Genomic DNA, 15703 nt, shown 5'->3' with positions numbered 1-15703 from the left:
TAATTAACGTTGGGTGACTTCCCTCCTTTCATTAAAAGTTTATTTTCTACACTCAGACTCTGTGCTTGTGAGTGGGGAAGTATTGCCTCTCAGAGGCGCCCAGGGGTGGTGTGTAATTTTCTCAGGTTACTGGGTGGGGGCTTGAGCCAGTTCTGTGTTGTATTGTTGGAAAGGAACCCTTACATATTGAACCCGGCCCTGGTTGCTGCAGGCTCCACCTGGCAGAAGGATTATATTAAGATAAGGAAATCAAGGACTGACAATCAGGCACAGCTTCCTAATGGTGAGAACAAGCTGACCGTGCATAGTGTCCCAAGCAATGGCGCTCTCACCCTTCCTTAAGTCACCTAACAAAGCACTGGAGAAGGTACTGTAGGGAGCACCCAGAATCGTCAGCTCTGCACATGTAACTGGCTGTTGCTTTGAATGTGGAAAACCAGAGACAGAGGAAGAATAGTGCAGTGAGTCAGGTTGCTTGCCTGGGTCCAGGGAGACCTAAATTCAGTTCCTGCTCCACTTCAGATTTCCTATATGACCTCAGAAAAGTCATTTGGTCTCTCTGCTTCAGTTTCCCATTTATGAAATGGGAATACAGGACTTCTTCACCTCACCTGGGTGTCATGAGGAGGAATATGTTAAAAATTGTGTGGTGCTAAAATACCATGGCAATGGGGACCATAAATGTATAGTAGATTAATAGCAGTGCTGATATTAGTAACTTCTGCTTAATGGCAACACATTGCTGGGAACCAATCCCGTCCCATTCACAGCAGGATTAATGGGATTTGGATATTGGAAAAGGTATGCCACTTATTAGCAACTTCTTTTTTTGGCCTGTGGGCAGGTTTGCAAGGCTGCAGCAAGGGAAGAAAGTGCTAGGATGTACCTTCTCTGGCTGCAGCCCTGCAAACCTGCCTATGCACAGGGAGTGCACAGGCAGTAAGGGACTGTAGGCTAGGAGGCAAGGCTGTGGGCTAGGCAGTAGCAGGGAAGATGGCTGCAGCCCAGCTGTTGGAGATGCATGGCACCTCTCCCTACCCTTTCTGGGCTGTGCCCTGCCAAGCGACTGCATACACAGAAAGAAGCATTGGAATGTGCCTGAGCCCAGACCCATGGAGAGCACAGGGAGAGGTATGGTGCAGCCTCTGGGGCCTCCAGCCTCCCTGCTCACCATAGAAAGCCTCAGCATCCAGGCTGCAGTCCCCCGCCAGAGGTAGGTTTGCAGGCTGCAGCCAAGGAAGGCATGCCCCAGTGTTTCCTTTCCCAGATGTAGCCTCATAACCCTGCCTTCTGCTTATTAGCAACTGGATAATAGCAACTTTTTGCTGACAACCAAAGGGTTCTAATAAGTGGAATCTACTGTATCTAACATAAGAGAATCCTTCAGGGGATGGACTAGCTGGCTACACTGATCTTTTCGACCTGCAATTTATGTTATCTCCAGCTAGGTTCAGAGTTAAATTCCCATTGAGATAAATCGAGAAGTTCACAGTTTTCTTAGTACTGATCCAACCCCCAATGAAAACCATGGGACTCTTTCCTTTGGCTTCGGTGCACATTAGGTCAGGCCTTATAGCTCCTGTTTCAGGCTGTTTGTTGTCAGACTCAAGACGACAACACTGCACCAGCTCCTACTTGAAAGACTCCATAGAAGGCAGAAAGGTTAGAATCTTAATTTTTTTAATAAATCAAAGCTTATATTCTATAGAAATGGAATGGACTGCTGGCAGCCTGAAAGAAACTCTCCATCCCATGGGTCCTGGACTGTGACCAGCTAGTGTAATTCATGTATTATATTACGACCTGCACAGCACCCTACTGAAAATCAATGGATTTAAGGCTCTTAAGCGCCTAAGTCCCTCTTGACAATGAGATGTAGGCTCCTCAATCAGTTGGGCATCGCAATGCTGAGCACAGCAATGCCTAAATACCTGTAAAAGTCGGGGCCTTAGTGTTTTGAAATGATAATTGAGTGCACTCTGGTTGAGGCGAGTGTCACCTCAGCAGTATTTCTGCAAAACCCGGTCAAATAACACATTAAAGCAGACCGCTGGTGACTATTTTCAGCTCAGGTGAAATGGTGATGGGTGCGGTATAAGAACCTTTGACAGGAGTCAGTTGGATAATGAGATGTTAAAGGTCTTCTTGACTTGTTTTAATGCATGGACCGACAGTTTACCAGTCTTCACACTCCCATAACTCGCATTACTGTATGAACCCGAAGAGGAATACAGCTAACTACACAGCAGTCTTTGCAGCTGATTATCTTTACAGCCAAAACTTTAAGGCCAGGATTCTCTGCTTTGCCAGTTATAGCTTGCTGAATCTCAAGGGTGCAATCCTGAGCCCTGGCATAGGTTAGAGTAGCCTGTGGACTTCTCTAGATCTTATTGCCCATGGTCCCTAAGGGATTATAAATCAGATGAACACAGCTGGAGCACTGCATAAAAAATAATAATAAGCTGGCAGAAGAGCCAGATACACTGGCACTGCACCAGCTAACAGTTCCCCCACACCGAAGGAATTCTCAGCTGGCCAGATCCAGCTTGTTTCTAGCCTCTTTTTGCTGACAACACAAGAGAGAATATAGCCTTAAAGTTCTTGCACAATAGAATTTACTACATCATCTTTAATTAACTTATCTTATTTTTAAGCCATTCTGGAGTTAGGGCAGTAGTAATTAATTTATTTTTTTCATTAAATAAGAGAAATTTTAGTCTTGTTTCAGACAATTGGCAAATATTTTATTAGACAAAAGAGAAGTATTCAGGGGCCATCTGGTGGCTGTTTGATGTATCACTGCTACGTATAATCCCAGCATAACCAGAGCAAAGAAATCTGATGGGAATCTGAAGAGTATGCACAGGCCAAGTTCAGCACAGGAAGCAGCTTGGACCATTTTTACATAGATGTGTTTCTGAAGATAATCACACTTTAAATTAAAAAACTATGTTAAAATAACATTAAGGGCTAAATTCTGCATTCAGTTATTCCAGAATCACACTGGTGTGAGTTATACATCAACGGTGTAAATGAAAACAGAATTGGGCCACAAGGATCTACTTGAAACCTACAAAGTCTGATTTAGAGACACGGGAACTCAAAAATCGCACTTCAGTAGGAAAATGTTTCAGCTACTATTCCTACAAGCAGTCACATCAGATACAATACAAAAGAATTATTTTGTTCTATTTTTGTTTACTTTGTGCATTTGACAGTTTTGCATACAGTCAGTTTCACCTAGGTGAAAGGCCTTATGCACCAGTTAAGAGGGGGTGAATTTTATCTTCTTGCCCTGTTTAGTCAGGTAGGGCCTGATCTGGAAAAAAGACTGTACGCAGATGAGTAGCTTACTCACATAAGTAAAGTTACTCATCTGTGCAAATCTTTGAGGGATCAGGCTCTTAGTTCATTTTTTTTTGTTGTTGTTTTTTAAAAAAAGGAAAATATCATTCAAGAGCACTGAAGTTGCCAGGCTTCTCAGGGGTAGCTGGTATAGAAAGGGAGGATGGTCCAGAGGTTAGGTTGCTAGTTTGGGACTCTGGACACCCAGGTTCAATGACCTTGAGCAAACCACTTCATCTCTGTGTCCCAGTCCCCCATCCCAGAGGTGTTGCAAGGACAACCGCATTAAAGAGCATGATGCAATCAGATACTATGACAATGGGACCATATAAGTACCTTAGCTAGATTGGTGAAAGATCAGAAACTTCATTTTTGAAAAATTGTCTGATTTCAGGCTGTCTTTCACTCTGTCTTTAACTCAAGTAGTTCAGTAGTTCAAGGCTTTTTGCTTATATTTCGGGCCAAACTCTACTTTCAGTCACACTGTGTAAAGCAAGAGTAACTTTCACTGAATTTGGCCCATTATAGGTAATGCAATATGTTTAGTCACAAGGGCTACATTCAGCTATGACATTATTGGCAGGTAAGTTCCATGTCAGGTGTCTGATCATGCTCTCACTGACATCCATGACAGCTTTGCCACAGAATCCAATGGAAGCAAGAGTGCAAGTCAGTCAGAAAGAGGTGCGATAGCATGAATGGTACTGATTTGACACTAGGGGGTATGTCTACCCTGCATCTGGGAGCAAGCCTCCCAATCCGGGTCCACATACTTGTGCTAGTGGGACTTTCACTAGCGTGCTAAAAATAGTTGTGTTGCAACGTCTGGCGCAAGCCCCACTAACACAAGTCTGTGGGCCCAGGCTGGGAGACTGGCTCCCAGATGCAGGGTCGACATACCCTAGGAGAGTATGCAAGATAAGTAACCTTAAAAGGCAGGTGCCGCTACTTTATCTTACATGTTCTTTCTAATTGGTTTACCTGCAACCAACATCCCTTCTCCACCACTGCACATAAGTTACACTTGTTTTTGTCCATCTACTGAAACCAAATCTGTGCAATTTATACTACGTTATTGCTTAAACCCCACATGTACCTTACAGAACTGTTTATGTCCCCACTTAGTTAGATGAAATGTTCATGAAAGTCTACTTATGCCAGGTCCGAATCTGGCCCAATGGAACAAGGGTAAAATTTTCAAACATGCCTATGTCCTTATGACTTAGGAGCCTAAGTCCCATTTTAAAAAGTGATCTAGGTATTTTGCAGTCTACATCTCAGTGAAAGTCAATAGGACTCAAACTCCTAAGTGTCAAAGTCATTTTTGAAAATTGGACTTAGAGGCAGATTTTTAAAGGTGTTTAGGCACCGAACGATGCAGATAGGTGCCTAGTGAGATTTTCAAAACACCCATTGAAATCAATGAGAATTTGGCACCTAAATGTTTTGAAAATCTCACTAAGCACATATCTGCATCTTTAGGCGCCTAATTACCTTTGAAAGTCTGGTCCTTACTCTCATAAGTCACTTACGCATTTTTGAAATCTAATGATTCTCATTTATGCTATTGCCACCCCGCTGAAAGCAGAAACTGTGAACAGAGTTTGACTGAATTAGGTTAAGCTAAGGTGACAGTGATGAAATTAAGTCTGAATTTCGTCGCTTTCAAGAGTTGAAATAAGACCTTTTATGTAATTGTCACAGAGTTTATAAAAACTGTGTATTACTTTCTAACAACCTCTGTGAAGGGATTCTGAGCTTCTGTAATTATTATTCAATTCAATTACTGATGTACATTAGGATGGTCAGGAGTCCCATGTTCCAAATCTGAATGTCTATCACTGCCAAAAAAAGTATGTAGAAAACAAATTTGATAGTGTGCTACCCTGTCAGAGACTCCAGTTTGTTCTTTGAATAAATAAAATTGGTCTTAGATATTTTCATTTCCAAATCGCTGAGCAACACAGCTGCCAAATTATAGCTTCTTCAGTTTCAGATGTCAAAACATTCTCAGTTTTTCTGCTTCTGTCTGTGCAAATAAAAAAAGAAAGAAGATAGAAAAACTGTTCTAATTTGAAGCCCAGAAATACTGTTAACTGTCAAAGTGAATTTCAAATAACCCTAAAAAGCACGGTTATATCTGATGGATTATATTGACATATTTTTTGTTTCTCTTTTTAATTTTAATAATGGATTTTCACGAACAAGAATTGGATAGAAGCTGCCCACAGAGTGCGTTCAGTGTGGGCTGTTGTCTTGTTGGCTACACCACAGTGCATCGTGAATTTAGTTATAGTTGGGAGACTGGGTAATTTATTAAATTAGCATTGGATTAGGGAGTCTTTTACCTTTATTACATGGGTTCAAATCTAACAAAGGTTGGTAGTGATCAAAATATATCGCATCCTGACAATTGTTTGGTGCAATATAAGAAATTAGTTGGTGGGACTCAACCTATTTCCAAATGAACAAGTGCCCACATCTTAACCAGCAGCAACAGGAGCTCATTAACAGTTTCTGACATGCCACAAACTCAACAGGTTTGCAGACTCTACTAGACTACAGATGAGAAACCCTTATAGAAGGTCCCTCTAGAACAAGAATTAAGTCTCTTAGTGGAATGCTATGTGAGAACTGTGCACTGCATTGCTCTTGCTGATCTCCTCTATAAACACAGAGGACTTCAGCTGGCAGGATTGTCAATCCAACACCTTTCATCAGTGGTAAATCCAATGTTTTAAAAATGAATATTTAAGATGCAGAAATCCAATAAAGTCACATTTGTTTACAAATTAGCAAACTTGAATGGACCATCCCCTGCCAAGTGCATTTAGACCACAAGACTTTAGCACTAAGTAAAATGTTTTCTACTGTTGCTAAGCCAAAGTGATTGCTACCAACGGACCTGAAGCAAATGTAGGGGGAAATCCTACTCCCCACCACCCTCTGTGGGGATGGAGGGCACTGCTAGGAGCAAAATCAGTGCAGTGAGAAATCAGGACTAAATATGTAGATCTTGGGGAAATGAGACATGATCCCCTTCTCTAAGCCTTGTTTTAGGCTTCAGAGAGTTCAAATGGCTTTCAGAGTAACAGCCGTGTTAGTCTGTATTCGCAAAAAGAAAAGGAGTACTTGTGGCACCTTAGAGACTAACCAATTTATTTGAGCATGAGCTTTCGTGAGCTACAGCTCACTTCATCGGATGCATACTGTGGAAATTGCAGAATATCATTATTATATACACAGACACCATGAAATAATACCTCCTCCCACCCCACTCTCCTGCTGGTAATAGCTTATCTAAAGTGATCATCAAGATGGGCCATTTCCAGCACAAATCACAAGAGAGTGAGTTTGTCTGTGGGGGGGCGGAGGGTGAGAAAACCTGGATTTGTGCTGGAAATGGCCCATCTTGATGATCACTTTAGATAAGCTATTACCAGCAGGAGAGTGGGGTGGGAGGAGGTATTATTTTATGGTGTCTGTGTATATAATAATGATATTCTGCAATTTCCACAGTATGCATCCGATGAAGTGAGCTGTAGCTCACGAAAGCTCATGCTCAAATAAATTGGTTAGTCTCTAAGGTGCCACAAGTACTCCTTTTCTTTTTGCAAATGGCTTTGTGATCCCTTAAGAACACTGTCGGCAGATCAAACACTGCAAGGAAAGAAACTAACTAAAATCACAATCCTCCTTTCACACCTGCTACCTATCCAGATGTGGGTACAGTACTGAGAGCCAAGACGCTGGGGACAGGAGGCCAAATCGAAGCTAGGAACTTATTTAAAAACCATAAAAATAAACTTTTTGTTTTTTAAAAAAGCTACGAGAACTCTGGGTGAAATCCCGGCCCTACTAAAGTTAGTGGCAAAACTCCCATTGACTTCAACGTAGCCAGGATTTCACCCCACATCCCCAGCAGTGGGAGCTCCTTTGGGAAATGCAGAAGGTGTTCTCCACAGGCACAGGTCCGGCGGTGGAAGCAGGTGCGTAAGTAAGAGAGAATAATTCTCAAGATTGCTCTTATGGCCAGGAATGGCAGAACCATGAAGCTAGCCCATGAAAACAGAGATGTAACACAACCTTAAAGTATTAGAATGAAAAGGTCTTTTGGACTTTGAGGTCATGGCTAGATTCCCCCAGAATTTTCAAAATGGGGTCAGCAGGAAGCAAAACACTCTAAAAGGAGCATTCCTATGCTGAGCTACTAACCGGGTGAAACAAAACAGGAGTTATCTCTGCCATGGGCTGCTTTCCAGTGACCGAGTGTTGAGGCTGCAATCGCTCCAGCTGCTCCTGGAGTCTCTGTCTCCTGTGCTTCTCTTTCATCTGCTTTTCCTTTAGGGACAGCTCTCTCGGGCTTTCTTCTGCCCTGCAAAATATAATATAACATACAGATCCTCCTACATTTTATTCTAACTCAGGGGTCTCAGCCCCCTATTTATACTCACCCTACTTAGATATGCACCCAAATCCTTCAGGTGATTCCTTGTGGCTCCTCAAACATGACACTGTATACTGGAGGCACGATGTGAACTGGTGCAATGGTTTTAGGGGGCCCTTCTGATACCTGAGGAGGACCCATGTGAAATGACTGGGCAAAACTGTGTAAAAACAACACTAGAAACAGGGAATGGGAACAGGCACAGACCCAGGTTAAGTGCTGGCAAACTGGTTGGAGGCTGGAATATGCAGGTAAGATGGCAGCAGTCTGCCTAAGCTTGTTCCTGATTTTTCCCCCTTTTTCCCTCACCAAAATTCCCTGATGGATCCCTAAAGCCTCCTCTTCCTCTCTTCTCCCACCTTTTACAACAGACTTTCCACTGTGCCACATCCTGCTGTGTTCAGGGGGCTGGGGGTGTTAACTGCTGTTTCCAAACTTAATATCATGCCTGATCTCCTTACAGCACCTCTCCCAGGCTCTAGGTGCTCTCACATCACAATGTCCAATGCAAAAACTGACGATCCCTGTGATCTGTCCCTACCAACCATGCTAATAATTACCAAATAACCCAGCCTCTAGCTGCCCTCATATCCTCCAGCTTAAAACCTCCACAGATGCCTGATATCTTTGTGAAAGACAAGATGGGTGAGGTTATATCTTTTATTGGACCCACTTCTGTTGGTGAGAGGGACGAGCTTTGGAGCTCTTCTTCAGGTTCCTTGTGGCATGCTCAAAAGTAAACAAATCTGGGTTCTGCCAGACCAAACAAAGGCACATGCTCCATTGCTAAGGATCTCTCAGAGAAAACACCCTGCAACCAGCCTCCTGTTAGCTCAAGAGCTTTGGTCATTGGCAATGGTGGCAACTTAATGCTGGGAGAGAGGCAGTCTCTGGGACAGGCAGGTATGAGACATTTAGGGGTTCATAGGTCAAAATCAACACCGAGAACTTCACCATGACAATATCATGCAGCCTGGGCAGGCTATGGAACATCAATGTAATGGGCTCCCTGTGTGAATCACTGCCACATAAGAAGGCAGATGCATACAGCCATTATCACCAGTTTCATCTCAAGACATAACCTTACACAGAATGTGCTACAGATGTCTAGTCTCGAGGTGGCAGAGGCCTGGATATCTCAAGCAAGGTCACTGTGATTTCTTTTATTAATACCATTTTTAATTCTCTTTCCCTCGCCTCCCAAGGCATTTCAGAGCTCTCTCAGCTCCTCCTGGGCATGCTTTGTAAAAGATAAAGACATCATCATATCTGGCTCTTATACAGGTTTTCATCAGTAGTTCTCAAAGTGCTGTATAAAGGAGGTCAATGTCATTATCCTCATTTTACAGATTGCAGAAATGGAGGGGGAGTGACTTGCTCAAGGTTATCCAGCAAGCTGATGGCAGAGCTAGAAATAGAACACAAGTCTCCCTAATCTAAGGCCAGAGCCCTATCCACTGCGTCCAACTGCCTCTCTAAGCAATTAAGCAAGAGCCACCGGCCTTGACTGCCTCTCTAGCTAACTGAGCCAGTCAACTTTGCACCCCTAGTTTGCAGCCAGTAATATGCTCTCTAGGTCAGTAGTTTTCAACCTGTTTTCATTTGCAGACCCCTAAAAAATTTTGAATGGAGGTCAATCCATTGGAAATCTCAGACACAATCTGTGGCCCCTCAGGGGTCCACGGACCACAGGTTGAAAACCACTGCTCTAGATGGATGCTTAGTGGAATGGCATTCAGAATCACCACTGATGGCTTTACTCCAAACTCTCTAGTACCTTGGGGATTCTGCTGCTTTATTTAGAGGGGGCTCTGAAGCACTTCCTGAATGTAGTGTGTCTTCAGTCTCTTTCTGGTTTTCCCTTGAAGAATCAGCTCCATGTTTCACATGGTTTGGCAAGGGGGGACTTCCCCTCTGAGAGTCTGAGCGCACCAGCCACCTGGAAGTCACCTTGTTTGCCTCCCCTCTCACTCTTAGATAGCGTTTTCTCCTGATTTTCAGGGTGCCCATCTCTTCTGGGCTCTCAAGATCCTGGCTCACTACTTCATCTCTTAGCACCTGCTTAGAGGCCTCGTTAGCAAGAGGCTGAGATGCTTCTTTACGGAAGTTACGGAGTTGCTGCAACAGCAGGCTTTTCCCAGTGCAATCCCTGAAAATTAAAAATCAAATGGATTAAACCCAGGTAAAGCATTATAATTAGCAGCTCCTTACTGAGGAACCTAATTTGATTGGCAGCGCAAAGCAGGGCACAGAAGACCACCTGGATAATGGTTATTGATGTCCTAACCTTAGCACAAAAATTATAGAATATGCTACCATGAGCCCACCTGGAATTCTTTGGGCTTCCAGGTGGTTCGGTTAGACATTGCTGGATCGATCTAGGATGGTAACACTATGAACCTCGACAGCACTCATGAGGCTCTGGTGACATTGTCCTTTGTGATGGGACTAGTTATTTGTCTCTGCAGAAGAAGCAATAGAGGGGATGGCCAGTTTAACTCTTTACTGCAGTGGGCTGTGATCTAGAACGGTTTATGTTATGGACAGCTCCTGGCTCTAGAGATGGAGGGACAACATTTTCAAAGGCCCTTACATGACTCAGGAGCCTACGTCCCACTTCCAAAAGTGACATATGCACTTGGAGCCCAAGTCTCATTGAAAGACAATGGGATTTAGGAGCCAAGTCACTTTAGAAAATGGGACATAGGGCCTTTTGAAAAGGTTACCCTAGCCCTCCCTGCGGCTGTCCTGGGATAGGTATTTGACCGGCATTGCACTCACTCTTCCTGGTTGTCAGGCAGAGGACCACAATGCCTGTCTCAGGAGCACTCAGGAAATGGAATGCTGGCATGGAAGTCATAGAGTCCATAGCTCCCCTCATGGAGCCCTTTTCCCATCCAGCAGCCAGTCAGGTAGGTATAAAGAGAGAGGATAAGATTCCCCCCAGTAATTCCTACAGGAGATAGGAGGGAGGTGAGGGAGGCCTTCTCCCTCCCAGCACTTGAGGAAATGAGATTGTTGAATTATCAACATCACAATTCTGTGATTTCCCTAGGTCATGATGATGCAAAGTTATGGCATCATATTGCAACACAACACCAGGACACAATTGTTTTGTGGCTGCATGTCATTTTGATGTTGAAGGAGCTCGCAAGCTGTTTGGTAAAGGGTGAGGGCGACCAGTTTTTGGGCTGATTTCAGTGTCAGGAAGGGAGCATCACAGATGTCACTGCTCGGTTCTGAAAGAGGCAGCTGAGAATTATCTGGACCCGGAGAAGTCGCTTTGTGCTGTCTGAGTTTGATATTACAGTGTTCTGGCTCTGCAGAGTATACACCTGCATGCTGTTATGGTGCTGTGCTTATTCAAACTAACCTTGTACTTTTCAGAACACAGAGTATTCTACAGCTAGGCTTCCCACTTCTGTTTTCTTACGGGTCTCCTCTTTTCTGTCTCTTATTATCATCACTTTAACCTGTGACCTCTTCTAGAGATGACAAGACTCTCCTGGACACCTGAAACCCCTGGCTACTGTAAGTATTGGACCATTAAGGGGAATGACTAAGCAGTGTGGGTTTGCTAACACCTCCCCTGCCAGATACCAAAAATAATGAATGTGAACTGAATGACATTCTCAGCATCCATAAGGCCAGGGCCTCAGATTCTAAATCTGTTGCCAGGTAAGCTGCTAATGTAAGTGCAGAGTGACGATTGTTCATTCCTGGCTTTGCCTCGACTGTGCATTGATAGTAGTGGCGCCAGCAGAATGACTTGGTATAAGAGACCTTGGACAAGACCTTGGAGTAATTTACAAGAGCAAAGAGAGTAAGTTAGCAGTAAGGATTCTACTGACACATCCCCATGTCCCTGCAGTGATTCTGACTGGATACTTGTCTGTCTCCAGTAGGAATAGATGTGATAATTAAACTCCTTCTGTGATTGCTTCTCCTCCTGGGAGGCAACTAGTGGGGTAGGGTGAAGACATTGGTTACCTAATCTGACCCTACTCCATATGGAAATTTAGTGAATGAACCAAGTGGAGTTTGCTGGCCCTGCTAGGGAGGTGAGGTGGGAAATGTCAGGGGCCAGAGGTGGTGCATGAGTACAGAGATTTCTTACACCTGGCCCCGGGGAGCTGCCAGATTTGAGGGCACTTCTGTGTCTCCCTGAGGAGATCTTCAGAGATTTCTCCCTCCTGCAGGCTTTACACTGGGAGGGGACCATCTAGATTCTAGCTCAGTGTAACTCCAAACAGATCAGTAGAGTGACAACAGCACAAGGCCCAAAAAAATGAGATGAGAATTCAGCCCAAAGATTTTCTGCCTGCTCAGATGACCAGATTTCCTAACGTGGGAACAGGGAAATAGTAATATTTGTCAGGCATTTTATTTATTTATTTGGTTTTAAAATTGCTTAAAAAAAATCAAAATTAAATTGGCCAAGTCTTCTTTATATGAGTCCAGATTTACACTGGTGTACCGCCCAGTGATTTCAGTGGAGTTTCTCTGGATTAATACCAGCACAAATGAGAGCACATAGTGAGCCGGATCACTCCTGCTTGGTTCTGGTATCTGACTATTTCAGCTGCTAAATCATTCTGAGTGGTTGGGCTCTGTTCCTTGGCAAATCATTTATTCTTTCAAAACTATTTTTAAAAATAAGAGTAATTGGCTCTACCAAAAACAGAACAAAACAGCACATTCTGCTTGTTCCTTCTACTGCTCTAATTCAGGTATAAGTGCGTCATTAAGATCCAGGGAACGGCTTCTAAAGATAACACCGAGCATACATGGGTGAAGCGTGTAGGCCCTGACTCAGCAAGGTACTTAATCATATACATAACTTTAAGAATGTGAGCAGTAACTAGTCACATGCTTAAAGTTACACACATTCTTAACTACCTCGCTGAATCAGGTCCTGAGTTTGGCTATAGGGAAGTGTTGGCATCCCTGCATACAGAAGCATTTACAGTTCAGGAGTTCCTTGACTGTTCACATTACCCCAGACAAATAAGGAGATCTGAATTTCTCTTCCTACACACTGCAATAAAAAAGCATTCTAGATCAATTTCTAGCTTCTGTTTGATCATTTTCCTAAAGAGGCTGGATATTAGTATATACCCATAGTCTTTTAAAATGTTTGATTTGGACTTATTTAAAAACAAAGTGGCTCAGAAAATTTTTTCCCTACTGTCTGTGTCTACTCTGCACGTGTCTTTTGAGCCATGTCTGTTTCATTTACTGACAAAAAATATTTTTTTGCTCCTGATATCCCTGTAGATTCCATATACTGCAAAAGAGCAAGGTGAATTCTATTTTGCCTCAAGCACTAACAATTATGTTCTAACTCCAGCATCTTGACTGTGGCTGCAGCAAAAAGAACACAAGACTGATCTGCTAGATCCAGACTGAAACTTTTGTTTCAACTATTAAACTGAGCAGATTTGCTATGAGAGTCACTGCTGGATAATATTTTAATAGGTGAGATCTCACTCTCAGTCTTTTTTGGGATCATTTCAATTTCATGAAAAGGTGAAGATTCAAGTAGTTTGTACCGTGGTCCTTGGGAAGAATCTTGCACTCTCTCCTTTGTTTTCTGTTGGTCCTTAACTGTTGTATCCTCCTCGTCTTCAGTGGAGCTGTCACTCAAGCTATGTAGCAAAGAGATCTGATTACTGGACACCTCTGTTCACGGTCACAATATCAACAACCAGCCTGGGATATTTATTCATAATGTGCTGTCTTAGTCACGCCTGAGATGGACGTTTAAAACAATGGGATGTTAAAGAAAATATATGGAGTCAGATCTGCAGCTGATATCAACTGGCACAGCTCCACGGACTTCATGAGAGCTAGGTTAATTTATACAAGCTGAGGATTTGGCCCATAATCCAATAATAATAAAAAAATTAATTAAATAATAATAAATCTTTTCTTTCTTTAAAACTACATGGAGACAGCTCCTCAGGGGCATCCTCCCAACAGCAAATACCCAATAACTGATACACACAGTTTGATGCCCTAACAACATGATCCACTTTGACAACATAACTCATCCTGGGGTCATGAAGGATAATCTTATGCTTGTTTTTACTGGAACAACTTGCTTTTAGCTAAATTTAAGCCTGTAGTAAAATTTAACCTCCCTGTGGGTTAAATTAGAACTCCTTAATGAAATACATTTAGACCCAGGTGTGTTAGGTGAGTGCATCTAAAACATCTACTTGGTCTTTATTATCTACAAGGTTTCTTCAGATTGCTGTTTTCTTTCAAGCCATTTTCTACCCAGCACCATCGCTAAGGATCTCTGGGAAAAGAGTACAGAAGTCTCTGCTTAGTTGTTGATAAATATTGTCCACTCAGCCTGTGGACATGCTATGTGTCCATGCATCTTGGGGAGGAAGCAAATAGCTCTCTCAGACTTATTAGCTTTAGCATTCTGCCAGAGCTTTTGGAGTCTTTGGAAAGAGGCCAATCTCCCAGAACTCGCCATCTAGGCACCTCATAGTCTCACAGGAGACTGAAAAAGCAGAGCCAGCAATCCCTTCGTTGCCCATTTATCCTGGATTTCAGATTGCATAGTTTCCCTTCCAAATGCTCACTCACTCCACCAGAGGGATACCCTTTCCAGACCAAGGGCAAGAAGAAGTGATACAGCAAAGAAAGCCTTTCATGGTATGGCTCACCATGGGTATGGTGTTTGCAACAACCTTCAAGTTCGTGCCCTTGGTCCCTCGTTTCTCACTAACATCAGACTCCAGAAGTTACCTTTGATTTTCAACGGACGGTAACGCTGATTTGTGTGATTTAGCATCCCGTAAATCAATGTACACTGTTGGGAGCTCTGCTGTATATTGCAGTTTTGGCATATCCATACTTCGACAGCTCTGGGGAGGTGACGGGAAGATGACTTCTCTGAGAATATAAACCATTGTTTCAATGTATTATTCATCTTCCCAGGAGAAGAGTTCCAACAGGACATACATTTGGAATGAAAATAGATCGAGAAAGGGACTGCACTCCTGGCTATTACACAGGTTCCAACTCACGGTCTCTGCACGTGGCAGGAGGAAACGCTAAAGATTTACAGTCTGTCTGTTTCCAAATAGTCAACTGTACTGGATATCTTTGAGGAATCTCCAATTTTCAACTTGAACAATGATCTTGCTCAGTTAGAGGCACAGACAGCCATATAAATCAACATGACCAGACTGGGCAGAAAATAGTATTTTCTGATTCCCTCAGAGGAGATGCCTACACTTGTCTGCTAAGAGACCTGATGGCGATTCTCTGATTTTTATCCTCAGCTGGAGGGAAGAATCTTCTGACCTCTCAGGACTCCTGGTCCCAATAACCATTATTTATTTCTCAAGCATTGATGGTGAGGTTGGCACTGTAGAACATAGAAAAAGACAGTCCCTGCCCCAAAGAGCTTATAATCTCAAGACAGGCACAGGTTTGATTACAGTAACCTCCTCCTTGGGCTTCTCGGACAGTCCTCTCTCTCACTCCCATGTGCACAAAGTGCTGTCACTAAGATCACATTACATCACTCCCCTCTCTGAACGCCTCCACTAGCTCCCCCATCTTCACAGCATCATGTTCACATTTCTGGTCCTGCCCTTCAATATCCCCATAACTCTGCCCTTCCCTAATAATCTGCCTTTGTCTGTTATTGATTTGCTCCTGTCCTCCCTGCTCTGCCAATGATGCCATCCTTGATACCCAGTTTGTCTGCTTGTTTCACTACCATTTCTTCTGCACCACCCTCTATGCATAGAATGTCCTCCCTGAGCGGGTCTGGAAGGCCACTGCTTCTGTGCATTCAGATTCCTCCTCAAGATCCAGTTCTACAGTGATGCCTGAAAAAAATTACACCCAGCTAATAATGGCAAGGTCAGAGGCCATTGAGAG

At 43.3% G+C, this 15703-nt stretch overlaps 1 protein-coding gene across 2 annotated transcripts in view; it reads right to left on the bottom strand.

Annotated features, from left to right (window-relative positions):
- DNAAF8 (dynein axonemal assembly factor 8) overlaps positions 1–15703 on the bottom strand; it is a 151575-nt gene that overhangs the window by 109850 nt on the left and 26022 nt on the right. For both annotated transcript variants that reach the window (XM_043524105.1, XM_037911638.2), the window contains exons 7-10: positions 14558–14704; positions 13345–13440; positions 9570–9941; positions 7561–7720 (exon numbers count right to left, since the gene is read on the bottom strand). In XM_043524105.1, the coding sequence (XP_043380040.1) occupies positions 7561–7720; positions 9570–9941; positions 13345–13440; positions 14558–14704 (775 nt within the window). The remainder of the gene's footprint in view (positions 1–7560; positions 7721–9569; positions 9942–13344; positions 13441–14557; positions 14705–15703) is intronic.

The sequence above is a fragment of the Chelonia mydas genome, chromosome 10 (genome assembly GCF_015237465.2).
Source record: "Chelonia mydas isolate rCheMyd1 chromosome 10, rCheMyd1.pri.v2, whole genome shotgun sequence".
NCBI classification, from domain to species: Eukaryota; Metazoa; Chordata; order Testudines; family Cheloniidae; genus Chelonia; species Chelonia mydas.
The sequence above is the reverse complement of the archived record's forward strand: the minus strand, read 5'-3'. Positions and strand labels throughout refer to the sequence as shown.